We start from the raw sequence: 27,354 nt of genomic DNA, 5'->3' as shown, positions 1-27,354 counted from the left end.
ATGGGGGGGGGAACAGTCCCGTCCCCCGTCCCCGTTTTTCCCCAAAGCCATTTTTCCAGGAAAAAATGGGTGGAAACCTGGGTTTTTCCTGGGTTTTTTTTTCCAGGCCTTCCCATCTCTAAATAGCAGTAACATTTAGTTAGAAATATCCGCTTGTGCACAGCAATCAGATTATTGTATCACAAATGTATTACTCCTCATCTATACAGTTTTGCAATTGTTACCCAAGATGTGAGATAATCTTAGAAAAAATCTTTACTGGTGTTCTTTTGGACTTTTTCATACCCATGTCTCTAGTTAAGCTAAAACCAAATCTCTGCAGTTGTGGATATTAGAATAAAAGGAAAACAATTCTTACAATTGGATTTTTTAAAAAAAACACACCAAAAAAACACAAGTGCTTCAAGATTAACACATAACTGGCTCCAATGACTTTTATAAAAACAAAAGCCGTTTCTAGTTTGCTACCTGGTTGACTGTCTTATACCGACATCCACTACATCAGTATTTAGTTTGGGTAAAAACTCGGGGAAGACTGTTGAAAACAAGAGTTTAGAATGGAGACATAAATGCACCTAAATGAATGGCAGGTTGTCCGCAATATTTCAAGATGTTTCCCACTGTTTGCAACCATGCCCATAAGGGTTCCTTACTGGGGCAAATAGCCACACCCAGTGAGGGACAGGTAGATTATCATCAGGGGAAAGGGCATGTGCTGTTATTTTTGCAAACGTTTGAAGAGACAAGACATCTAATTACAGATTGATTGTCTCCCACAGCTGGGCCCTGATAACTTCGGCTTAAGTTTTGCCTTGATCAAGAATCCTACCCTTCTGGGTTTCTAGGACTGGATTTCAGGTTGTAGCACTCAGATACCCTGGAGCAAGAGCCACATATGCCATGCTGAAGAGATGGTTGGTATAATAAGCATTGAGAGTGCCTATTACTTTGTTGGAGGGGCTGAGTAGCTCATTTGTCCATTGAGCCTAGAAGCGTAGGTCTCTAGTTCATGCCTTCTCTGCTGAAAACAGGTGGTTGGTCTGCCTAAATGTGAGCACCAGCAATCAGTTCTGCACTAGGTACTCAGATGCGCTCTCTCCATCTGCTCCTGCATACACAGAGCCTTTATATTTTTAAAACACAATCCGAAGCAATACAGTTCCGTGTGTTGTATTGCTGGCATTGACACACAGTGATAAATAAGACACATATTAGCTTTTCTGGTTTCATTCTTAGAATGCTGTTTCAGATTGAAATGCGTGATTGTCTTTTCCAACTTCCTCATACGGATTGACTGCTGCAGTTTGGACTAACTGGTTTTCTGCTGCTCTTCTCCTGCACATTAAGAGAAATTATTTTTGAGTTTCAACTATAAAAGCCATGAACATGTGCACACGTAACAAAGGGGAAACTTTTACTGGAGGAAAAAGCAATGTTATACTTAATATGAGCTGTATATATATTCTGACAAACACCTACGTTCAATAGGCTGGTTCAATTCACTAACAGGGACTGAAAACAATGACCGTTCCCACACATTAAATGGGGAGCGACTTTTGCGTGGTCACGCACAGCCCCCTTGGACCCCAGCGCAGCTCCTGCCAGTTCGGGCTGGCGTCACCTTCCCTAGGCTGGATACCTGTCGTCCCCACCTACCTCAGCCAGCGTCCATTCCTGCCTGGGGGAGGTGTTGCCAGTGGGATTGGCCAGGTAAGGGGAGGGACCATCCAGCCCACACATTAGAAGGCATAGCTTACCTGGGGAAACGACAGTGGGCTCCAGAGCTTCTCTAACCCTCCACACCCTCAATTAACTCTTAATTTTGCAGGTTAACCTCTTCTCCACAGGTACGCAGGCACTGCTATGTCAAGGCTGCTGTTGAAGGGCTGGAAAGGAATTTCCCTGCATTGGCAGGTTTTACCTTTTCCGTAGCAAAATGTCACAACTTTGGCGGTTTCAGGCCTTGGGCAGAATCCTTTAGTCATCTTCCTAAATGGGGGTGTGTGGGGTGGTGACCCCACACCCCCAGTGCGGCTGCGATACCAGGGTTCCCATTAAAGGGGTATGGGGGGAGGCATTGACCATATGCCGAGAGGTTGTCATTGCCCTCCCCCTCCAGTGACGGTGAATGGGGGGGCGGGCTCTCTGCTTGAACATATGTTCTCCAGAGCCAGCCCAATCCCCACACATTCTGGATAACCCTGAAGTTTCCCAGATCCCCGACTGGGGGCTAGGAAGGATAAACGCCCAACGCCTGAGCCAAGGTCTCCCTACATCTGAAACTTAATAAAGTTGTGGCCAATTTTAATCCCATAGCACGTTGTCTTGTGTCATTATTCCAACTAGGGGTCGCCTGGGGTTTGGGGGACTCCGCCTGTCATGCAATAGAATTTTCAATTTGCAGATTCAGGTCAAAACTTGGTTCCCCTATATTTTCCCATCAGGGATGGCCAATGTGGTACGCTGTAAATACTGTGGACCCAATTCCCATTCGCCTTTGCCAGTGTAGCCAGTTATCATGAATGATGGGAGTTGTGGTAAAGAACATCCAAAGGGCACACAACAGAGAGGTGCTGAACAGAGTTATTTTGTATGGTGTAAGAGAGATGCACAGCCTATAAAACATCACTTACTTTCTTCGGTTCCTCTGCCCTGTGATGATCAAGGTGATAATTCCAACCACTACAGCACCCATGACAACTCCAAAAATTATAAGCCATATGGTGACTGGGGGTTCGTAAGGTGTCGCCAATGTTGGAGGAATACCAACAAATTCCAGAGTTTGGTCATCCAGTTGGAAAGCTTCATTGATGCGGCCTCGAGACAATCTGCCAAAAAAGGGGGTGGGTGGGAATCTAATTACAATGTAAACAAGGATTCACCTTAAAAATATTTCCTGTCTACTAAAATGTGAAGCTGGTCTGATGTGAGAAAGCATGCAACATGTTGTTGTTTTTTTAAAAAAGGAAAGGTGAAAAAATGGCTTAAATGTTTACATATTTATAGTGTCATTCTTATTCTCTTCACTATTGTCTCTTGGTTTTCTGCAATTGACTGCAAAGTTGACTGCAATTTCCCCACTTTCAACTGGTTTATTTAGTTAAATCGTGGTCTGACATTATGTTTGAATCCAAGGGTGCCTGCCAATCCGGGTATTTGAAAATTGCAGTTGGAAGCTGATTTAAAAGCTGAATTTGTATTAACTATGGTTTGTCATTTCCACTGAATTCATGGGACATTGACAAACCATGTTTGCTTACACCGTATTTCTACTGGGTTTATTTAACAATATAGAAGTAAGCCTTACTGAGTTCAGTGGGACTTATTCCCAGATAAGTGAGTGTAGGATTGAAGCCAGGCATATATTGCCACCCCCACCCCAAATATCCCCAACATTCCAGCTTCTACACTCTCGCTTCTTCCATTTCACTTGCAAGCTAATTCCTTGCAATGCAAAAACGTCACCTGATTGCATCTTCCACTTGAGATTTGGGAACAAAGTCTGTGACATTAGTGCCATTATTGGGCATGCTGACAGTAAAAACGAAGGAGATTCGTGGCGTCACGTCACCTACATGGACATTTGCTGATCTGATGGGGAGAAAAATGTCTTTACTACAAGAATTACAAGATTTAAAAAAACAACCATGCAGATATTTCTGGATATGCTGTCCTAGAGATCTCCATATTTGTCATTGGAATATATTGATTGTACACATGGATTACCTAATGATTTCATATACACAGGTAACTTAGGCAAATTATTCAATTAGCTATCAACCCAAACATACATATTCCACCTGAGAAGTGTCCTACTTGAGTCACATTTTAAACAGCTACGAGTTCTTAGCAAGACCAAAGTCACTGTTTTAAAACTCTCATTGCATGTGGCAAAACATTTTATAAAATCTATGCAGTTCAATTGGTGTGGTTTTTTCTTCTTAATGTGCACGTTGTATTGATATGCCATTTTAAGGGTCTTCCCCCAGCAAAAATCAATGTATGGTTAAGTGTGATGGTGGTCTCCTAGGCTCACAGGAAGTTGCCTTATACCAAGTCATTGTTTCATCTGGCTCAGGGGTGGCTAACCTTTTCCAGCCTGAGGGCCACATTCATCTCTTCCCAGCCCTCTGGGGGCCACAGCCCAGTGGTGCCTGTTGTCACTCCACATTCTCACACAGGCACATAGCTTCCCCCCACTTCTGCAGATCCCTGAAAATCAGCATAGAAGAGGGGGTTATTACCCCTCATCAAATGATTTATCTAATGACTGGAAAGAGAGTCTCATTTGGGCTGTATCTACTTTATTGCCCCCCCTTTTGCTGACATCAAAATCAGTGACTTTGACATTCCAATATTTCAAACAGAAATCTTTGCCTGCTCTACCTGGAGACGTCAGAGCCTTTTTACATACAAAGCATGTGTTCTACCACTATCCTATGGGGCCTTCCATTTTCCACTAGCACAAGAGCACCAAAAAGTTCGCAGAATTTGCTTCCTCTTGGCTTCTGTAAAGAGTATAATGCAGTGCCAGAGGGGCAGCTATGCCGTCAAGAATAGACGTGTGACGAAGGAGTGCCTGCCTCGATGGGCTTCCTTTTACGAAAATTCTGAATGTTCCCAGGGCACTGAAGTATGTGCATTTTCCTATTTTGAAAACCAGTTAGATATCATTGTTGTATATGTAGCTCTGGAGGCAACTGACGCTTCACAGGTAAGATTCACCTATTGTGTGGGCAGGGCGGTCACTCCCCCTACCTGGCCGATCCCCTGGCAATGCCTCCCCAGGTGGGATTGGGCGATTGGCTGAGGTAGGCGGAGACCTCCAGGTATCCAGCCTGGGGAGAGCGAAGCCACCCCGTACTACTGGGAGCTGCACTGGGATCTGGGTGGCTGCACGCAACCATGCAACAGGCGCCCCCCCCCCCCATTTGATGTGGGGAGTGGTCATTGTTGTAGAGAAAAAAAATCTGGACCTCTCTCAGATGCTGCATAGCAATTTCCCACAGCAAAGCCAAAATGGGGGAAAAGTAACTTACTGAAATGCTATGGTCTCATTTTGGTGGTCCAAAAAGTACTTCCTCATGGCATAGGCAATTGTTGCCTTGAATAAATACATTTCGTTGTCATTCCATGGGTACTGCAAATTCAAAACAATAGTCCAATTAACTCTTTTGAAACAGATGGACTCTGCAAGGAGTAACACTCTACCTTATTATGATTTATGTATAGCATGTTTTTGACTTATAAATCAAACATATGATTAACTTCTTATGCTATATATGGAAATGGATAAATGGTGAAATTAAGAACTAGAAGCTTAAATCACATTTCTGTTCACAGTGAGAATAGTGTATAAATATCCATTATAATAGAGGGGGTAACTTGCAAAAATGCACATTGTTAGGCAAAATAGCATACAGAAAGGTGAATATAAGCAGAAATGCATATAGAAATGGGTCTGAATTTTCATGATAACTTTTTTTTTTTTTAAAATCAAGCTAATACAGAAGTCAGGCGAACTGAAAATGAGACAGGACAAAGGAAGAACTTATGAGGGAACCATCCACCTCTAGGGATCGTTGCCTCTGCTATCCTAAACTAATCTAGTCTGCATCACACTTGGAGTACGCTAGTATCCTGCTAGTTGCTTCATCTCCATTCCTGACCTTCAGAGTTCACCCCTGTGGTTATAAAGTGTATACCGGTATCTGTTTCTGGAGATGGAAACAAACATTAAATACAGAAATAAGATAGCAGAGATGTATAGACAAAATACATTTGAAGAGTTGTTATTAGGGTCGTGCTGGGCATGTGGAAAAGGAGACTGAACCATGATTGTTCTCCCCACTATAGTTGGTTCTGTTCATTCATCACTGTTCATTTTTGAAAACGTCCTCACCGCTCCCATCCTGAACTACCTTTCTTTTAACATTTCAATAACAGAGCTTGAAATCATATTTGCACTTGGTGTGGCTTTTGAATGTTTTACATTGTTGCCAGGATATCGATTCTATGGCCATTTAAAATTGGTTCCCCCCCCCAAAAAAACTTGGGGCTCCACTGAGAAATTTCACATAGCCTGAGGTCCTTCAAATGTGGTTGGACTCCCATGAGCCTCAGCCAGCATGCTTTTCCGGGCAGTGCTGGGCCTGCAGGGTCCAGGGGCATGGCAAGGGGGGCGTAGGGGGCAATCTGCCCCAGGTTCCATAATGGAGGGGGTGACAAATTATCAAGGAAAAATTACTGCCCTACTAAGGCGGTTCATAAAAAACTTTTTTTTAAATGCCTGCTCCAAAGGTCTTATCTTACTATACTAGGGATTATATAGCTATATATGAAATTTCATGCATATTGGGTAATATCCTGACCCTCCTCCACCAAAATAGCTGTTTACTGGGCTGTTTTCCTATGTCGTGAAGGCTGAAAATTCAATTCAGTGGAGCACTTACTGTTCCCAACCCTAACCCTGTGGAAAACCATCTAATTAGACTTTAAATTGATTTTGAGATGTTTTTAACAGGTAATTTAATTATTGTTTGATTTTATACCAATGTTATGTATCTGATGCTAGCCACCCTGAGCCTGACTTCGGCTGGGGAGGGTGGGATATAAATAAAAGCTTATTACTTGTTATTATTCCTTTGTAAGTAAATATGAAATAACGTCAAACCATTTTTGCAGGGAGGGTGGAATCAATGGGGGGTGACAAGAAATTTTCCGCACCGGGTACCACCTGACCTTCCTACACCTCTGGCAGGGTGTCCAAGCCACTGCATCCCTCCCAGCTGGAAGGCACCCAAGAGGAATGCGGCAGGCCCACTGCTACCCAGGAACAATCCACCCTTCCCGCCCTCCCCTAGCTCCACCACTGTGTTCATGTTATTTCATAACATATCATCATAAGATCATCTTCCTGTGAATTTACTCACTGCATTGCTTCCCAGTGCTGTTTTCAGACTAATCCTCACTTTGATTGCATAATCAGAATCTGGATTAAAATGAAGTAAAACAAACAAGTCTTGACACAGAATTCCAAACTCATTTCCATAACATACACATAGCTAATGCCAAAAAAAGCACTGTTGGTGTTTCGATAGCTTGTGTACAACCACAACATATATCATTATACGGAGATGGTTGTGCGTGTTTGGTTCTGGTCATAGATGCCCGATGCACATCTTGCCACTAGTTTATGCTGCATCCACCAGCAGAGACCACATGCTGGGGTACAACGATATTGTAGAGTTTTATCAATGCTAGACACTTTGTGTGTCCTGACCTACAAATTCTCATTACTTCTGAGCACATGTCTGACTTGATTTTTGAGAGTGGTTCTGTTAACGCTTCACTTTAATCTCCAGTCACTGATCTCCTCTGAAATGGACCTCTATGGTGCTGAAGTTTGGTTGGCCTGTACCAGGAGTGCCCTGTGGAACTCCTTGCCAATAGATGTCCAGCAGTGGGAATCCTACCTGCCATCTTTTAGATGCCTTTCAAAAAATGACATTCAGATGAGCCTTTGAAACATGAATTTGTTTTTACCACCCAGTAATTTATGGTGTTTTCATGGATGTTTTTTACTGATTTTTTATATTGATCTTACTGTAACATTGTGTTGCATTCTGCCTTGCTGCATTTTTAATGGATCTCCCCCCACCCCTTTTCTTTTTTTGTATACCACAATCTCCCAGCCTTTGAGGCAATGGGATCAATCTAGCCTTGAAAATTGCTGGTGGAGTTGTTGCTTTTCTCAGTGCTCTCCATGGGATGATCGAACAGTGGGGAAAGGTGGTGAAGGCAAGAACTAGTTGTGCACATACAACTCACACCACCGATTCAACATGAACCTACATGGAGTCCAGGCTGTATCCCAGCCAATCCGTCTGCCAGCATTCTCTTTCTCCAGCCACAACCGCAGAGGCTGAAAGTAGTGGAGCAATGGTGCTGCATTCATTGTCTTCTCTCCTGTCACGGATTCTAATGCCTCGGTCCAAGGCCGTGATCTTCCTAAGGCAAGCATGGCCCTGTGGTTTATAAAGAAGTAAGCATGAAACACCATCCACAGGCATGCTATTATTTGACTGCCAAGACCGCAAGGTGGCACCATATAGAGAGGATGGACCGAAATGGAATTTTCAACTAAAAATGAAGCCTGTGCTTTCTCTTAACTCTATATCCTGGATTCCCCCTGCTCTGCCGGGTCCTGCCCACCTTTCAATCCACTAGTGCAGGCATGTCCAACAGGTAGATCGTGATCTACCAGTAGATCACTGGACATCTCTGGTAGATCACTGGTAGATCAGTGGCTTCCCCAAAGAAGCTAAAAAACTTTGGCTCCCCTAAAAAAATCTCAACATCTTTGCCCTGCACCCCGAAAATGACCTGAACCACCAAAAACAGGGCTTTCCTTCCTAAAAATAGCTCAATGTCACTTTCCTCCTCCCTAAAGAAGCCCAACAAGTTTTATAGATGAACCCCAAAAAACAGGGCTTTCCTTCCTAAAAAAAAGTTCAACAACTTTGACCTGAACCCCCAAAGGGGGGGGGGGTAGATTACTGCCAGTTTTTAACTCTGTGAGTAGATCGCAGTCTCTTGGAAGTTGGCCACCCCTGCACTAGTGTTACTGTGACACCTGGTGGTCAATTTCTTTTTTGGTAGTGTCGCAAAATATTATCCAAGCCAAGTGAGACTTGAAGTGACCACCCATCAGCTGAAAGGCAGTCCACCAGATAGGCTGCATGACTGAGTTCCCCTGCAGAAAGCAGGCTTTACGTTACCATCTATCAACTATATATGCTTCTGACTTCCAGCTATTTAACAATAGGAACAATAAAAAGTCTCTCTCTTGCATGTCTGGCTGCTGAAATGAAGGAAGCTTGTGGGGTGGGGAAGCCAAAAGTGGATCTCAGTTATTCTGGTGACAAAAACAAACTCTTGGACAAAACGTGTACTCAGGGGTAGCTTTACTTTAAAATAAAAAATAAAAATCTAAGGATACATCTGCCCCACTGGGCCAGTAGGCTATACAAACATGTGGCTCCAGTTAGTGATCTCAAGAGATCTAGTAAAAAAACAAAAACAAAGAGTATATCCCACAAGCCTGCAAGTCTGCCCATTCCTACCATAAGGCATCTGGGCAAGAGGAGGAAATTGCAGATGAGAGAAGGTTGAATTACTCTCTTATCATCTGCTGATTTCTCTGCTGGAAGCTAAATCCTCCCAGCTCTGCTTTGCAAAGCAGCCCAGATTTTCAAGTAGAAGCAGACTGGGGTTCTGTCCATCCCAGAGTTTCCACTAAGGAGAAATTAAAATATAGGGCATGTTTTCTTTCCAAGTTTTATGCAGTATTTTGTTACCCCAATTTGTCACCAGCTGCTGTGGAATTAGTAATGTCACATTTGTAAAGTTCATCTGTGTGGCCTGCAGCTTTGCAAAGTGCTTCTTGAAACTGGAACTGGTAAATTGTCCTTGTGTAATATCTAGAGAGAGAGAGAGAAGGGGAAAGGGGGGACAAATCATTTGTCATGGTTTAAGTCAGGCGAAGGTCAGCAACAACAACAAAAACAATAAATCACCCGAAATAATCTTTATTCAAGGAAACAAACCACAGATGAGGGTTAGTGGTCTCAGCACCTGAAGATTGGTGAATTACACATCCCTGTCAACATCTGGGGTTTTAAACTGGGCAATGGAGAATAATGAAGAGATGGGGATGCAAATGGAATGAGCAGAAGTCTAAAGGCAGCTGTATTATCCTTCATTTAGGAACATAGGAAGCAGCTGTATACCAAGTCAGTTCATTTGTCCATCTGTCTCAGTACCATTTGCTCTGACTGGTGGCAGGTCTTCAGGAAGGTGTTTTTCCTAGCTCTATTTGGAGCCCCCAGAAACTGAGCCTGGGACCTTCTGTATGCAGGTGCTTGAAGTGAGAACAGAAATTGCTAAGAAAGAGCTCTGGTGGTTGAGTGCCAACTGAACTGGAGACAAAACAGACCGACCAAGAAACCGGGGCGTGGGGGTGTATCAGCATGCTCAGGGAGACTTCAATGTTGCAGAAGTACAAAAAAAAAAAAGCCTTATGGTGGAACCACCTCCAGAAATGGTCCAATGAGGACTGGGCATGTGTAGTAGCTACGGAATGCTGCGTGTCAGTTAGAAAACAAAAATGCTTAAAAGGGAGAGGGCAGCAGAAGGTTTGCTGGACCCCTGAACAGGAGCCTATTCAGAGGATACACTGCCACATTTTGTTGCCAGACCCACTGTTTGTATTCTAAAAAGCAATCTATACAATAGCAGGGGTTGTTGTTTTTTGTTTAATAATGAGTAAAATGTAAGAGTAAGGTCAAGTAACAGGAGTAAGGGGCTCATTTGACATACCTTATGAAAGAGTAGTCATTGGCTACATGGAAGAGAGCTGCAGGGTCACAATATTCCTCATCGTGGGGCACTGGTTCCACTACACCTACTATCTCTCGCCTGCAGAGAAGAGGAATGTCAGGAGTTTCCATCAGTATTTGAGATGGAAGGGAGGTTTAAAGGCATGCGCATCTCTGATAGATTGAAGTGTAAATTACTAAAGTGGGTGGTAGTCAACTGAGATCCGTAGACCAGAGTTCTCATGTTCATTAATTTCAATGGGTCTACTCTGGATTAATCTTAGGTGAATACTACCCAGTATATTTTAGCAGCATTTGTTGTGGTTATCCACACAGGTTGAGTTGCTTTTATAAAGGGAAGTGATTTGTGCTTTTGACTGGCCTGCCTACCTAGTACGGTATATGGAATGGTTTATAAGAGAGATCATACAATGTACAGAACTAGAGGACTGGTTGGCAGAGACTCTCTTGGCCTAAAACTAGGGGTGGTTGATCACCCTTCCACTACACTTGACACCAAGTCAAACACTCAAAATGGGCCCTGTTCCTTCCAAGAGCCCCTAGAAATAGCTGCTATGAACAGTGATTGCCTCCTACCCCTTTGCCAAAGCCAGCTAGCTTCCCCATCATTTTCTTCTTCTGAGTAGGAGGAAGCCCCATCCGTTGAGTCTCTCTCTGCTTGCCTGGAGAAGTGGATTGCAAAATTTGGAGAAGAGCACATTTCAGGGGAGAGCTGGGTTTCGGTTTGCATATGGTGCAAATTTGGTAAGTTCGCCTTTATATGCAAACTGAATCACATTTCTCCCTCATTTTTGGGGATGACACACAGGGCAGCCATCCTTCCACTGGAGCTTCTGAGAACTGTAGCCAAGTCCCCAATCCCCCCTCCTGGGGGTGGCGGTGGGAGACACACCACACATCTCTCCCCTACTCCGTCACTGCCTCCCCTATCTCCTTATCCCCCCCCCACAAGGTAAGGGTTATGTTTAGTTTTGCAGGGGTAGGGTCAAACATTGGTAGGGGCTTGCAGGGGTGAGAGTAGAATTGAGGCAAGCATAGTCTGTGTGCCAACAGACTATGCCCACCTCAGTTCTGCTTGCAAGAATTGAAGCAGAGCCATGGGTGTAGAGGGGCAGGGAGGCGCAGCTGCCCCCCAAAATCAATAAAAAAGCAATAAAAATACATAGCAAACTGAGCTTCCGCCTCCCTAACAAAAGCCCCCCCCCCCAACAAAAATCCTGGCTACGCCCATGAGCAGAGCAGCTTGAAAATGCACAAATGATCACAGCACCCTGATAAGAAACACAGGACACATGTACATGGAATGGCATAAACAAGCACCCTACCTGGAGAGCATCTTCTAGCAAATGGCCACAAAGTACTGTGGAGAAAAGGTAGCGCTGATGACTATAGAAGCAGCCCTCCTTTACAGCAGTACTTTTGCCAGTACTCTGAGATACATTGACTGTTAAGGTGTTTTTGTGGGAACTCCAACTCTCCTGTTTGCGTTTGACCTAACTGTGCTGCTTTTGACTGAAATTGTGTGTGTGTGTGATAAATTATTTTACTTTGTATTGTTGTGGCCCACCCTTCTCTTGTAGGTCAGGTATGAAACAAACAAACAAACAAACAAGAATAAAGATCAGGGAGCCATAAGGCCTGCCTGATAAACTTCCTTTACTTACTAGTTGCAAAGCACTATAAAAATCCATAAGCAACCTTTACAGAACAAGGGGTATTGGCTTGAATTGTCCCCCACCCAATCAATGTGTATGATATCCATTATTTGATTTGGGAATCTGACTAATCAGCAGATTATTAATAAACTTGTACTTGCTTCATCTGCCACCACTTCTTCATCCATTGTTCTTTTGGAATTTCACCGGAAAATACCATCCACCTCCATTTCTCTAGCATGTAAGTGAAGGGCAACGTTCCAACAATAGTGAGCGCTTGCTTCAGCAGGAAATTTATATCCGTCTCTGGAAAAGAGCACAGCCAACTGACAGGATGAAGAGAGAATTTAACTTCTGAGAGCTGCCGATTCAAACTTTCATTGCAGTTCTAACCCTGCAAAGCAAAGGCTGGTAAAAAAAATCACCCCAAATCCCCTCAACGAAGCTTCCATGCTTGGAATGAAGAAGTAGCAGCACCTTGGTTGGCTTTTTGCTTCTCCATTCCTCCCAATTTCTTTTCTTTTTTAGCTTCTTAGCCCGAAGGCTGGATTTGGCTTCTTAACTATCATTGTAAGGCACTCTGAGAAAAACATTTGTGGTTGAAGAGTGCAGTAAAAATACTTTAAATAAAAATGGCCCTTGTGGTTGTTATTGCTTATCATTTGATTCAAAAAGGCTAAAGGGGAACAATTCACAAATACTTAAAATGTATGTTTTAAACAGATATATATGTATATAGTTTTAATTCTATCAATGTTTAATTGCATTTAAATGATTGCCTTTTCTATGTTTTTAGCAGTTCTTGTTTTTAATCTTTAAGCCATGAAGGAAAAAGGTGGAGTATGTATAAACAAACAAACAAACAAACGATGATGGTGATGATGATGATGATGATACACAGGGAAATGTTTAAAAAGCAACAGAAAAGGGTGACTGATTAATAATTTGCCAAAGAACAAATAATTAATTTTAAAACACAAACTAAACCATATTGTTATAGTACTGAAAATGTTTTGAAATCTACACTTTATTGAAGTATTGCAAATTTTTACTACAATCACACTGCTTTGTCGTGAACATTTTGTACCAAAATGGCTGACATCAACATCGTCCTGACATAACCGACTCACCACTGTCTTCTTGAAAGGTGGGCTCCAGAAGGCCGAGAGATTTCAAATGTTTGGGGGTGGCTGCAGAAAGGGACATGATCTCTCCTACAGCTTCATGGAAGCCTTCGTTGGCACCGCTTCTTAGCAGATAAGAAAGGTTGGCATAGGCCATATCGTATTCAATGTGCCCCATTTCATGGTGTGCTGTGAGGAAGTCATCCATTGTCACTTTGGTGCACATCTTGATCCTGCAGACAAATGCAGTTCAGGCAAAAGTGCATCAATTTTGGGGGGTAATGCTTTGATTGGTTGTCCAGAAGAATCAGGTGCCCTCACAATCAATCTACTCTTTTATGGGCAAGCTCTAAATTGGGCTCCTAATGGATTTTAGACCTAGAAATTGCCGTTCCTAGTGGGTGTGTGAGAAAGTTCCTAAAGTGCACTCAGGGCAGATTTAAAAATACTTTCTGTGGTGACATGTAGTGATTTTACTGGTCAGGCTGCAGGTGGCACTGTGGGTTAAACCACAGAGCCTAGGGCTTGTTGATCAGAAGGTTGGCAGTTCAAATCCCCGCGACGGGATAAACTCCCATTACTTGGTCCCAGCTCCTGCCAACCTAGCAGTTCGAAAGCACGTCAAAGTGCAAGCAGATAAATAGGTACCGCTCCAGCGGGAAGGTTAACGGCATTTCCGTGCGCTGCTCTGGTTTGCCAGAAGCGGCTTAGTCATGCTGGCCACATGACCCGGAAGCTGTCTGTGGACAAACGCCGGCTCCCTCGACCTATAGAGCGAGATGAGCGCCGCAACCCCAGAGTCGTCTGCGACTGGACCTAATGGTCAGGGGTCCCTTTACCTTTACCCTAAGCATAGATAGGTTTGAATCTGGGTTTCCCACATCCAAATGCAAACCTCTTATCTCCTTATCATACCATTTCTTTATCTTTTATATAAATTGAAGGACAACTGTCATATCAGGACTTATCAACATGTAGGGGAGCTTCTAGTCCTATGAGCACCCGTGTTTTCATTTTCCTGTGGTCTGTATGCAAATGCTCCATGGGAATAAGTAGGGGAAAAAATCTTAGGGCCTTCCAGTACCTGTAGTCTCCTTTCCCCATATCCCAAGCTGTGGGGTGACAGACAACTTTCCTGCCATCCCCGGGTTCCACAAGCATGGAATTGTTCCAGAAACCTTCAGTCATTTCAAAGAGTCCAACTGAGACAAAGAAACTTTCTGCAGCTTTAAATATGGTTGTTACATTCCAGTTCTGAAAAAAGGTCAGGGTTTAGGCATTAACTATTATTAATATCTTAAGTGCTAAGCGGTATCTTTTTCTATTTTGTTACCATTCTAGTTTAAAAGCCACATTGGCTCTAGCAACCTCCTGTCTTATGCAGTTTTCTGGCTCAGCTAATCTGGTGAGTTTATATCCCTTTATAATGATTATGATGATGGCGACTAATTTTTAATTATTTATATCCCGCCCATCTGGTATTTACATTAAGTAACATGGTCAGCGAATAGCCATGGCTTGCCTAGAAGTCATGACTCTTGAGTAAAATGTGTCAAAGAATTGAGGGGCAGAACTGATTAGTCCTAAGAAGAGGAAAAGGAAGACACCAGAGGCATAAGAATGTATTAGAAGACATCAACCATATACCACATTTTTCTGTGTATAAGACAAGCTTTTTTGACCCAAAAATGAGGTTCAAAATTTAGGCTCGTCTTATACACGGGTAGTGCTGAGGGGGGACGTGCAAATGGTTTTTTGGTGTGAGCCCAAGATTGTAAGTGGTGGTTGGCCGCTTGATTGTTGGTGCCGAAAATGCAGCACACAACCGCTTGCGTTGCAGAAACCACCTATCAGCTTCCCAATCGCCACCAGCAGCCACCAATCACACTCTCGCTTGCTGTGACAAGGGCAGCTGTCTATTGGTTGCTGCAGCGGCAAGCAGGAGGGTTAATGGAGGCGATCAGGCAGCTGTGACGTGAGAGGTTGTGTGCGGCGTTCTGGCAGGTGAGTGATTTTCGGGATTAGCCCCCCCCCCACAACAATCAAGCGGCCAATGCCGGAAATCGCTCACCCGCCGGAACGAAGCGCGAGCCTGAATTTTTAAGCGACAATTGTAAGCGATGCGAGCAGTTGTGTGCTGCATTCTGGCGGGTGAGCGAATAGGGGACATTTTATAGATGGGGGTGTCTTATAGACCAGTGTTTTTCAACCACTGTTCCGCGGCACACTAGTGTGCCGCGAGATGTTGCCTGGTGTGCCGTGGGAAAAATTGAAAAATTCAAGAGAATTAATTTATATATAGTCAATATAGGCACAGAGTTAATTTTTTTAACATTTTCTAATGGTGGTGTGCCTCGTGATTTTTTTCATGAAACAAGTGTGCCTTTGCCCAAAAAAGGTTGAAAAACACTGTTATAGACGGAAAAATGCGGTATGTCTGGCTTAGCCATAAAAGCAGCAGATGCCATGCACAGCTCTAGAGGAAAGTGTGACAGTTACACAAGATGTACATGCAACAAAAAGGTTGAAATTTTGGATACTCTGTTCTATTTCCTCTCCCAACTGTTTTTCTGTTTCCTCTCCTAACAGTCAACCAGCATTCTGTGGTCACTGAGCACGCTCAGGCTTTATTGGCTAGGTTGTTGTTGTTGTTGTTGTTGTTGTTGTTGTTGTTGTTTGTGGGGAGGGCGAATTCTTTTAGCAGGAATGAGAAACCTATGGCCCTCCAGGTGTTGCTGGACTACAAATCCTATCATCCCAGACCACTGGCCAAGCAATGAAATAATAATAATAATAATAATAATAATAATAATAATAATAATAATAATAATCAACATCTGAAGGGGCACAGGTTCTTCATCCCTGTCGATTCCTCTTGTGACTACATAAGCATCAGCAATCTGAGAACTGAGATATACTACTAAAGACTAACAAATGCTAATGGCATAGTCATAAGCTCATGAATTTGCCTTTCAGAGCTGACGTCCAGGGTGAAAATTCATGTTCCTGAACTCCAACCTATTAGTTTGAGCATAATCAGTTGACAATTTGTATATATCCTACCTTCTCCACCATGGCGGAAGATACATCAATGTTTGGTTTATTTGGATAAGGAACCATTAAGGGGTATAAATTTGTCCAAAACCTACCCCACATGTCACCTTCAACAGAAAAAGCAGAATTACAAAAATTAATACAAAATTTATAAGCTATAAGCTGCCAGTTGGGTCCTAGAGAGACCCATGGCTGGCTTTCAGTGCACCAGCCATGGCTACTAAAGCAACATTTCCATACCAAGTAAATGAGCAGGAAGACATCCATTTGGGTCAATGCGGTCTGAGGTATAGGTCCTCTGGAGATTATGCCTTACATAGGCATGCAGCTGCTCATACAAAGGTTTTATCTGAAAAAGAAAACCCCACAGAGAGGAGCTCTATTTAATTTTCCACATTGGGTGTTACTTCATTCATGTTTCCATTTTGGCGAGCTTGAAAAATAATAATCCCGTTTGTATCTTGCCTTTCCTCCCAACAACATTGGGGAGGAAAGAAGGTTAGGCTGGGGCATGGCTCAGTTGCACCCAGTGAGCTTCATAACTGCTGCCTTTCCTTGAGTGCGTTAATGATTTGTGTGATTCAGAGAAGCTTTCTGATAGCAAACTGACTAAACTCATATTTTGAATGAACCAGGCCTCTGTACAGAAAAAGAACATAACAAACCAAAAACGAAACCCACCCCACTCTCCGAAATGTAATCTTACTTCTTCAAATGTACGCTCCACATCAACAATCAGCTGGTCACTACTGTATTGATACTCTGCTGGAAATTTTATTTCATAATCTCCTCTCCAGTAAGCTCCATAGTCAGCGTAACCTGGAAAGCAGCCAAACAATCAGTCATCATAACCAGGTTTGCATAAAGCACATTTTGCAGTCTCTGATCCAATGCAACTCCAAATTAATACTGGTCGTGTTAAAATATGTGGAGACCTCTTTGTGCCTGTTAAGGATGGTATATTATACACAATTATCAAGTAAGTCCCCGTTTGAAATATCATGGCCCTGGGCAAGGATAATGAATTGTTAATTGTTGTTTGCACTGTGTTATGTCGCTCTGAACACATGATATCAAGGTTTAAGTCTCCACACTTTTAAGAACAATATGGAAAAACAGGAGATCAGACCATGACTGGTAAAGAAAGCATGTCACTGTATTAATTAAGATGAGGGTTGGACTAAATAACCTTCCAGATGGTTAATGGGCCTGAAAACTGCTGGAATATTTTTTGTTAGCTAAATAAGAGGTGATACATTGTCCTGGGAAATAAATACTATGCTAATGGCTTTTACTGCCCAGCAAATATCCAAATGGGACTCCCCTCTCCCCAATAAGGAATGGGGTTACCCAACTTAGTGCCTGTGTAAAAAGGTCAGCCTCGAGTTTTGAGCTTGGAAGTGAAATGAGACAGAGAAAGGGTAGAGTAACAGAACTGAACCTCTGCTTGTTCCCCTAGAAAGCTGTTCTGGAATCACTGGATTTGGGATTTGTCTGCTGAAGTGTTAAACAATGACCGTTTCCCACATTAAATGGGGAGCGAATTTTGCATGGTCGCACGCAGCCCCCTTGGACCCCCAGAGCGGCTCCTGCAAGTTCGGGCTGGCGTTGCCTTCCCCAGGCTTGATACCTGTGGTCCCCACCTACCTCAGCCAGCGTCCATTCCCACCTGGGGGAGGCGTTGCCAGGGGGAATGGCCAGGTACGGGGAGGGACAATCCAGCCCACACAACAGAAGGCGTAGCTTACCTGGGGAAACAGCAGGCAGGATCCAGAGCTTCTCCCACCCTCCACTCCCTCAATTAACTCTTAATTTTGCAGGCTGACCTCTTCTCCACAGGTACGCAGGCGCTGCTATGTCAAGGCCGCTGTTGAAGGGCTGGAAAGGAATTTTCCTGCATTGGCAGGTTTTGCCTTTCCCGTAGCAAAATGTCACAACTTTGGCGGTTTCAGGCCTTGGGCGGAATCCTTTAGTCATCTAAAGGGGGGACAGTTACCCCATGCCCCCAGTGCGGCTGTGATACCAGGGTTCCCATTAAAGGGGTCTAGGGGGAGGCATTGACCATACACCGAGAGGTTGTCAATGCCCTTCCCCTCCAGTGATGGCGAAAAGGAAGAATAACTGAGGTATTCAACAAACTTAAAAATTCTAGTGTGCAGCCTCATCATATGCCACTGTAAACATGGCTTCAAGTAAGAGAAATAATTTAATTTCCTGCTGGTGAACACATGTACGTGGGGAGCCGTTTTCGTGAAGTGCAACTTACCATTCCCTCTTGCAACCTCATTCTTCAGTTGGACATAACTTTCATATAAAGGCCTCATCTTCTTGCCAACATCCGCTCTCCAGCCTTGCCAAGCCCATAGCCTTTCTAAGTAATCGGTGCTGACAGCCATGGTTTCATCCAAACCTGTCACCATAAAAGCATACTACTGAAGCGGAAACAGTGTGGCAGATGGACAAACATTCTGCCCTGGTATGACGCAGCTTCCTATATGGAAGGATCACAAATTACATGGCAGCAAAGCTGGACGTGCCACTAAATGTCCTTTCCATAAGGAGCTGCAGCCAGCCAACCCTCAGTGATGGAGATACCTGCATGAGTAGGTCCAAAAACACATTCATCTCAATAAAAGGTTGCAGGTTTAAGAGTTCAGTGGATGAGAGAGGCAAAAAAGGGGAGAACAGAGAGCTGCATAACATTTGAATATGCCAATTTATATGTGTATGTGCAAATCTCAAAATAATAACTAAAATGGAAATAGAAATAAAATATAACTCAGCAAAGTGGATAGGACTTACCAAGTGTCCTGCATGCCTGCCCACTATACCATCCAGGTACGTACTGTTGACAGGCAATTTCACTTAGCCCCTCATTATTATTTAATTATTATTAATATTTATTGAGTTTATACACTGCCCTATACCCGTAGGTCTCGGGGCAGTTCACAGAACAATATCATGCCTAGATGCTGGCCTTTGACTAAGTTTTCCTCAGTGTAGACCAGGCATAGGCAAACTCGGCCCTCCAGATGTTTTGGGACTACAATTCCCATCATCCCTGACCACTAGTCCTGCTAGCTAGGGATCATGGGCGTTGTAGGCCAAAAACATCTGGAGAGCTGAGTTTGCCTATGCCTGGTGTAGACCCATTGAAATGAATGAACATGACCAAGTTATAGCCATTCATTGTAATAGGTCTACTCTGAGTACCACTCTGCGTCCCGCCAGCTCTATCCCCGTGGGGCTTGCCAAGTCACTTCCTCATAGCTTCCCCCTCTGTCTGTGTCCTCCTCTGGGTCACTGGATTCTCACCCTGTGTTCTGCCCCAGCTCTCCTACTTGGTTCCACTTACATTGATATACCAGATGGCCTTATGGAGAAGTGATGCTTATAATGAAACAGAATCCCTTTCTTGTCAGTTTTACTATTGTTTCATCAGTAAAAAGGTAAAAGGTAAAGGACCCCTGGACAGGTAAGTCCAGTCAAAGGTGACTACGGGTTTGCTGCAGGAGAAGCTTGTTGTTTATACCGTACCTGGTTCCAGGGGGAAACACTTAAAAGGATCATCTGGTTTGCACACAGTCCCAGTACTATAGATGGTACTCATTTTTCTTAAAACAGCATTGAGCTGCAATTTAAATAAGAAAACTGTTAAAAAGAGATCACAGCACTGCTTTATTTATCCAAAAGGTGGCAGTGGTGTAGGTGGGTCAAGGATTTGAATGAACAGATGTTGAAACACTAGCCATGCAAATAAATTCAGCAGGGCTTTAAGCTGACAATTTTTTTATTTTTTTACTAGGCAATTTGCCAACAAGCATGATGTGTAGCTTGAAACAAAAGAAGAACTCTCTTCCACTTTCCTTCCTGGATAGAGGTGGTTCGTTCTTACAACAAATAACCATGCAAGTGGCTTTCCACAGGTCTTTAAAAATACTAATGGGAAACATAACATGCGGTGACATGAAGGAGTGGGCCCAAAGAGTTATAGCCCCTTGCGCTTGCACGCTTCTCTGTCAACCGGATTGGCAGAACCGTTTTGCCAGCGTCACTCAGAAGCCTGTGCTTGGGGTCTTCCCACTCCATTCTTAGCTCTGGAATCACAGCTGGTGGGGAAGCTTGCCTCATTTTATTACTTCAGATACAGAATTAATCCCTCTGGCTCCTTACTCCTAGCTCTATGATAGACCATGACCAGCAGGATTACTTGAACCAACCAATGGGAAGAATAGCAGGGGAACTGCTGAAAGTCACAGTCCTTTTACGTGTGTGTGTGTGTGTGTGTGTGTGTGTGACAAAATAGCAGTGGTAATGTTGTTTTAAAAGGAATGGGTAACAATATATCCTCTGACAGGAAGCAATAAATGCCTCATTGACAACAGAATCCTACACGTTACTCTGAAATCCCACTGAGTTCAATGGGGCTTGCTTTCAGTTAAGTGTGTTTTGGATTGCAACCTGAGTGTTGTTGTTGTTTAGTCGTTTAGTCTGTCCGACTCTTGGTGACCCCATGGACCAGAGCACGCCAGGCACCTGAGTGTAAGCCTCATTAAATACTTTGATAAGGAATAGAGAATTATATATAATGTTGTATGGCATCGTGGCTTATAGGTGATTGCAAAAGAGCCCTAAGAATCAGTTTTGGTTTCTCTCAGTTTCCCATTCTTAAGCAGGGACTGCACTTTTTTTTTTTTAATTTAAAAATTTTAAAAAGGAAATTATGGACTGAAATAGTCATTTTGCAAACTGAAAAGTACTTGTTTGCAGTTTTTCAGCATGGTTTGTCATGAATGTGTGTAAGTTCCCGTAACAGCACATAGTTTATATTACCGGAATGAATTAACAACAAAAATTGTTTTGTAACCACCACGTAATGGATTGCTTTCAACAGGGACATTTAGCAACATACTTGGTCTTGTTTTTCTTCAGGCAATACAGATGACCCTTTGCTCTGCAGAGACTGAAGCTGGAGTTTGAGAGCATAATCAGAAAAGTCATCCACATTGAAACGGCTGGCATTTTGGGAGACTTCTTCGTAGAACTTTGACCATCTGGAGCCTGCTGCATTCTGGAAAAGATCCATTTGAATTCTGGATTATACATTTGCAGGAAAGTGTGACATGCCTAAAATGTTGGAACAGATGAAGGGCCATAGCCTCAGGGATAGAAAACCTCTTTGCCTGCAGGAAGCCACAGGTTTAATCCCTGATATCTCCAGGTAGGACTGGGGGCGAGGGGGGGACACTTCCCCTGAAACCCTGAGGAGCATCTGCCATTCAGCATAGACAGAACTGAGCTAGATAGACGGCCTCAAAACTTTTGTAGGCGCAAACAGTATTGAAACTGAGATTGTGTATGAATGCCCCAATAGCATTGTGAGCACAAATCATCATGGATGTGCAATAAAAAGGAGGGGCCCTGGAGCACAAGTAAGGTCTGAATCTCTGTGTTTGTTAAAGCTGATGTGTCACTTCTTTTAAGCGATAAAAGAGTTACTGTTAATCTACTGCAGTCTCTGGCATTCATTAAGCAGGGTCAAAAGAGTGTTCTTTCTGGGCTAAACTGTCCTTTGTTCCTGGCGAAGTGTAAAATTATTCTCTGCCTTTCTCTTGGAACTCACTCTGCACCTTCCCCTACTACCCTCCAACATCTCTCCAATGAAAATCGGGACATGTTATTCCATTATTATTATTATTCCCTGCCCATCTGACTGGGTTGCCCCAGCCACTCTGGATATGTTTCCAACACATATAAAAATACAATAAAACATTTTAATATTTTTTTTTTTAAAAAAAACTTCCCTATACAGGGCTGCCTTCAGAGGTTACATATCTCCTTGGCTCGAGGGTCACATAATGCAATACCCTCCAACATTTCTCTGATGAAATCAGGGATGTCCTAAGGGAAAAACAGGACATTCCAGGATCGAATCAAAACCGGGACGGGCTTCTCTAAATCCGCAAGTGTCCCTGGAAAATAGGGACGTTTGGAAGATCTGCCTTCCTCTCAGTCCCATCTAGGACTGCTCATTATGCCAGTATTTTTATACTATAAAATTATTGGTGTTGACAGAAAGGGAGCCAAAATATTGCAACTGAATAACAAGGGAGGTCTGTACATGCTCAGGAGACTCCTTTTAGTTCTACAGGAGTGCATCGATTTTGCCGTAGAAAGCATAAAAAAACCCTAAAGGGCTGGCTGCCACTAACCAAGATAGTTCAATGGTGACTGAGCAAGCTCAGTAGCCATGGATTGCTACTTATGTCGTAGGGTTGCCATATTTTGAAGAACAAAAAAGAGAGGACACATTTGCCAACTTCTGCTTTGAACTATGGATTGCTATGATGACTACCTACCCATGAAAAAGAGGGTGTGTCCTGGAAAAAGAGGGTACCGTATATACCCAAGTATAAGCCGACCCGAATATAAACCGAGGCACCTAATTTTCCTACAAAAACCCGGGAAAGCTTATTGACTCAAGTATAAGCCGGTTCACCTTTGCCGCTGTGGAGGAGGAGGAGGAACGAGCAGCCCGAAAGCAGCCCTTTGGGCTGCTCCTTCCTCTTCCTCCTTTGCCAAGTTTGCATTTATGCGAGCAGTTCAGGAATGGAACAAGCTGCCTGGGGAGAGTAAAGAACCGCCGTTCTTGTACGCTTCTTAAGGAATGGTTGACTGGGGTGAGCGGGTGGAGGCATGAGCGGAGAGAAAGGGCTTCTTTCTCGCCGCCCCCACCGCCCGCCTCACTTGAGTATAAGCCGAGGGCAGCTTTTTCAGCACAAAAAATGTGCTGAAAAACTAGGCTTATACTCAAGTATATACAGTATATGGCAGCTCTAGATGTACGTATCAAGTGTTCCAGATGTGTGTTGGAGATAATTTCCAAAACCAATAAAGATGGGAAGGGAGAGAGAGAGATTTCAACCTCTGGGTCAACAGCTGATGCATGAGGATATTCATATTCATTTATTTATTTATTAAATTTGTATACCACCCTTCATCCAAAGATCACAGGGCAGTTAACAACACAAAAATACAAAATGAGAACACAGAGTGCATAATAACAACAAGAACAAGAACAAACCAATAACCCCCTCTCCTACAGACACATTATTCTATTTCTTTATAAAATTTGTATGCGTGTATATATGATTCACTGAGATGAACAGCATAAAGTCAGTGGCTACTAGACACAATGACTATGTCTTACCTCCGCTGTTGGAGGCAATAGGTCTCTGAATACTAGTGGCTGGGAATCACAGGTGGAAAGAGCACTGATGCTACCTTCAGGTTCTCATGGGAATCTGGTTGGTCACTGTGAGAACACAGAGTCCGGGCTAGATGGGCCTTTGGCCTGACTCAGCACGCTTCTGTTAGGTTTTTATATTAAAATGGAAATTTGTGTTGCTAAACATGTAGGTCATTTCATTAGCAATCAAAATAGGGGGGGGGGGATGTGCCAGACTAAAACTGCCACATGTCAAATGCAGTCAGAAATTCCAAACTGGAAATTAAATTGGGAGATCCAAAGCTGAAAGCAGAAGGACTGTGTTCATAAATAGCGGCACAGATCTAGTGAAATGAATGTCAGAAAACATTATTCCCAGAATAATTTATAAAAGAATGATGGGGACTCGGCTCGATTTAAGAGAGAAGGCAGCTATCGTGGTCCCTATTCACTGATGGCATTTAAACCATTTTACCACATGGCCCTTAAGATGGCTTCTGGTTTTAGATGGGTATATAATGGAACCTGTACAGAGATATAGCCAGCCACCACTGTTTGCTGTAAACAGATACTGGAAAGGAATCTTCAAACCATTCTTAACAAATTTCCAAGGGTAAGAGATGTTTGACACACAACTTAGCAAGTTATTAAAAACTCATTCATATTGGAAGCAGTGGAATGAGACTCATTTAACAGCCAATGGCTCACAACTAACTTGAATCATATTTTAGTGAATTTGCTCCCCTCCCCTCCCCTCCCCCGCCCATGACTAACATTTGCTGGATTGTGCTTGATTGCAGCTGAGGTGGCAACTTAAGTTTTATCATTAGAAGGCGAGAGGCACACATGGGGCAGGAAACTGTAGCTGAGATCCTTCTCAAAGTTTGAGTAATAAGTTTGTCTTCCATTATGGGGAATTCTAGAAATGGTAGAATTAATAATAATAATAATAATAATAATAATAATAATAATAATAATAATATATTATTTGTATCCCGCCCATCTGGCTGGGTTCCCCCAGCCACTCTGGGCGGCCTCCAACAGATATTAAAATACTTTAAAATATCACAGGTTAAAAACTTCCCTAAACAGGGCTGCCTTCAGGTATTTTCTCAATAAAGTTCTACCTAACGATTAATAATAAACAAATAATTTATTTCTGTTGCCCATCTGGAAATGGGTTTCAGTCTCAATTCATGCAAGCCACAAAACGGGCATATTGGCAAAGTACTCAGTCAGTATATAATGTTTAAACCCACCATTTAATAATAAATAAATAAATAAATAAATAAATAATTGTATTTCTACCCCACCTTTTTCTTCATGGAGCTCATGTGGTGTACAAGATTCTCCCCCTCTGAATTTAATCCCCACAAAAACCCTGTGAGGTAGGTTAGGCTGAGAGGCAGTAACCGTCCCAAGGTCACCCAGTGAGCTTCATGGCCAAGTGGGGATTTGAACCCCAGTCTCCCATGTCCTAGTCTGACTCTCTAATCTCTACACCACACTGGTATCCTGCCTAAATTGGCTTGGTACTTTATTTCATTCGACTTCCCAACCCATTTACAGTATATTGTTTTATATTTCCAGTGCTTATATTTATTTCCTAAACACAATAACAAACGCTAGTCAAAGGTACCCACCATCTTTCTGGCATTCTCATCCGTGATGTTGGTGTTATAATTCCATGAAGCAAGTGAATTTTCATAAGACAGGTCTTCTGCACGGGCATTAAATTGCATCAGGAAATCTGTAGCCTCTTGAACCACATCCCCTGCTACAGTCTGAAGAGCCAAGCTCCAGATAAGGCAGAGTTGGGCCAACATAATTCCTCTTGGGCCAAGAAATACCAAATGAACGAGGTTCCTTCAAGAAGGCTTCCTTATTAGCGCTTGTCTCATCAGCCTTTGTACGTAGGTTGGCTATGGGGAAAGAGGCAGAATCCTATCTACTGGGCATTTTATACCTTTAAACTAGCAAAAAGGCAGACCCTAGGATAGGTGTGTAGGTTTTTGTTTTTTAAAAAAACATAAGGAATTAAGTATGCAAAAGTGAATAATTAACTTTGGAGAGACATAATTACCTGTAGTGTTTTATGGCTTTCTTTTGAAAGGCTTTTACTTATAGTTAATATTTCCCCAACATCCTGTCAATGATAACAGCTAGTTATCATCTGTCCTGTCAGATTTTCGGAGCTTGGAAAACTTGCAAATTTTTACAGATATCTGAGAACGTGTTTCAGAACGAGAATAAGCCGTCTGCAGCGAAAGATTGGGCTTGCTCCAATATGCAGACTTCAGTGTCATCACAACAGACCATAGCTGTCAACCTTTCCCCTTTTTGCGGGAAATTCCCTTATTATAGCATTGGGAAACAGCAGGGAGGGTTGACAGCTATGTATATAGCAGTGGGGAACAGCAGGGCAGGTTGACAGCTATGCAACAGACCTCGTCCAGCTTGCCCTCTAGTCTTTCTCACCATTTCCTCTTTCCTCTACACCGGGGGGGGGGGGGTTCCTCTACACGGGGGGGGGGGGAATCCTCTGGCCTAAGGGGGAGAGTAAGCCTCTCTATTCAGCCCTCAGGCCACAACTTCTCCCCAGGTCACGCTCCTACTCTCTCTCTCTCTCTCTCTCTCTCTCTCTCTCTCTCTCTCTCTCTAAAACCCTTTGACTTTTCCACAACTGAAATATGGCCTACAGCTCAAAGATAGAAGTTACATCTAATGATGTTGCCCCCTTTTTGCCTCTTCACACACACCCCACCACCACTGGTACGTAGCCCCCAGTAGGCTTCCTGTGAGGGAATGCGGCCCTTGTACTGGAAAAGCTCCCCAGCCCCTACTGTAGACCACTCCCTTGCTTCTTCCTTTGGCCTGCTGAGACCCCTGATTCCTCTTTCAGACCTTTTTGCCAGCCCTACCGAGTGGTGGCACCAGAGCCGTACACTACCTGTGCTTTATCATCACTTCCAGTGCAGGGCAGGGGCATAGGAAGGGGGGCACCCTCCATGCCACGCTTCCCTCGGGAGTACGCCATGCCCCCTTGGGAACGTGCCCACCCTAGGCAGCGCGGGCATGTGCTCCGCCACTGGTGCAGGGATGGGGAACCTTTGGCCCTCCAGATATTGCTAGATTATAACCTCCATCATCCTCGAGGGCCTCCCTTCTGTGGAATGCTTTCCTCAGGAAAGCCTGCTGTTCACAGGCATTGCCATATTTCTGGTGCCAGCTTAAAAAGTAATTACTGTCAGACATTTGGTAGAATGTGATGGAGCAATTTTTAACTATCAACCACATTGGTTATTCTCCCCCAAAACGTAATACCTTAGTTCTCAAACATGTTAGCAAGCATTCTCAGTTGACCCATTTTGCATATGTTCTAGGAGTCTTGTGAATTAGGACCTATATAAAGTGGCAATAGTGCATTTTGGCAGATTTACCCAGTAACTTACACTCACAGAAATCTTTAAACTGGGAATATTGTTTATTGCACACCCAGCCACCCAGAATCATAATACTGTATACACATTTAACATTTCAATATCTATAACGGTACATAATAGTACTGTACTATTATTGTGCTGTACTACAGTACATATAACATCGCTGAAGATATCTCAGTAACAATAAACATATATTTCTAAGGTTTGAATGGTTTTTGGCTAAAATTAATTTGCAAAAATCTTACTACAAAGCTACTCAGCTGGCAATTTAAAAATGTAAATTACCGATTAACTTCTGGATCTGAAAGGGGGTATTCTGTGTATTAAAATTTGTTAACCTCTTTCCTTTAAAACTGCAAAGAATTAGGCTTGTATCAAGCATCTCAGCTCTTCTTTGTTCCCGAATATGTGCTAACAACCTTATCTCTTTTCAGCCTGGTGTCTCTGTGA

General features: G+C 43.2%; 2 protein-coding genes across 3 annotated transcripts; both read right to left on the bottom strand.

The window, feature by feature from the left end:
- Positions 1-805: 805 nt before the first annotated feature.
- On the bottom strand, positions 806-19,961 carry LOC117045866 (angiotensin-converting enzyme 2-like). Of its 2 annotated transcripts, none has more exons than XM_033147364.1 (16): positions 19,771-19,961; positions 18,500-18,643; positions 16,940-17,052; positions 16,474-16,582; positions 16,243-16,340; positions 14,264-14,433; positions 13,186-13,412; positions 12,217-12,361; positions 10,381-10,479; positions 9,360-9,482; positions 7,855-8,027; positions 6,933-6,991; positions 5,040-5,140; positions 3,466-3,591; positions 2,634-2,828; positions 806-1,335 (listed from the first exon to the last, which is right to left on the bottom strand). In XM_033147364.1, the coding sequence occupies exons 1-16, from the start codon at positions 19,841-19,843 to the stop codon at positions 1,233-1,235; spliced, it is 2,058 nt and encodes a 685-aa protein (XP_033003255.1). In that variant the 5' UTR covers positions 19,844-19,961; the 3' UTR covers positions 806-1,232. The 2 variants fall into 2 exon arrangements, with proteins under 2 accessions (XP_033003255.1, XP_033003256.1); XM_033147365.1 differs by having other exon boundaries at positions 806-1,332.
- A 985-nt stretch (positions 19,962-20,946) lies between these two features.
- On the bottom strand, positions 20,947-25,459 carry LOC117045867 (angiotensin-converting enzyme 2-like). The gene is made up of 2 exons (XM_033147366.1): positions 25,105-25,459; positions 20,947-21,304 (listed from the first exon to the last, which is right to left on the bottom strand). Exons 1-2 carry the CDS (start codon positions 25,285-25,287, stop codon positions 21,134-21,136), a joined length of 354 nt encoding a protein of 117 aa, XP_033003257.1. The 5' UTR covers positions 25,288-25,459; the 3' UTR covers positions 20,947-21,133.
- Between the last annotated feature and the right edge of the window lie 1,895 nt (positions 25,460-27,354).

Source organism: Lacerta agilis, chromosome 4 (assembly GCF_009819535.1).
Source record: "Lacerta agilis isolate rLacAgi1 chromosome 4, rLacAgi1.pri, whole genome shotgun sequence".
Taxonomy (NCBI): Eukaryota; Metazoa; Chordata; class Lepidosauria; order Squamata; family Lacertidae; genus Lacerta; species Lacerta agilis.
The sequence above is the reverse complement of the archived record's forward strand: the minus strand, read 5'-3'. Positions and strand labels throughout refer to the sequence as shown.

Bases quoted from the DNA above. Each gene is read 5' to 3' on its own strand.
- LOC117045866 (XM_033147364.1), bottom strand. From the start codon at position 19,843: ATGAGTACCATCTATAGTACTGGGACTGTGTGCAAACCAGATGATCCT. The intron at 18,644-19,770 runs GTACGGTATAAA...TTATGGTGACAG, and splicing joins GTGTTTCCCCCTGGAACCAG to GTTTGGATGAAACCATGGCT. The intron at 3,592-5,039 runs GTAAGTTACTTT...TCTCCCCATCAG, and splicing joins AATGAGACCATAGCATTTCA to ATCAGCAAATGTCCATGTAG.
- LOC117045867 (XM_033147366.1), bottom strand. From the start codon at position 25,287: ATGTTGGCCCAACTCTGCCTTATCTGGAGCTTGGCTCTTCAGACTGTA. The intron at 21,305-25,104 runs GTGGGTACCTTT...GATCTTTTCCAG, and splicing joins ATGAGAATGCCAGAAAGATG to AATGCAGCAGGCTCCAGATG.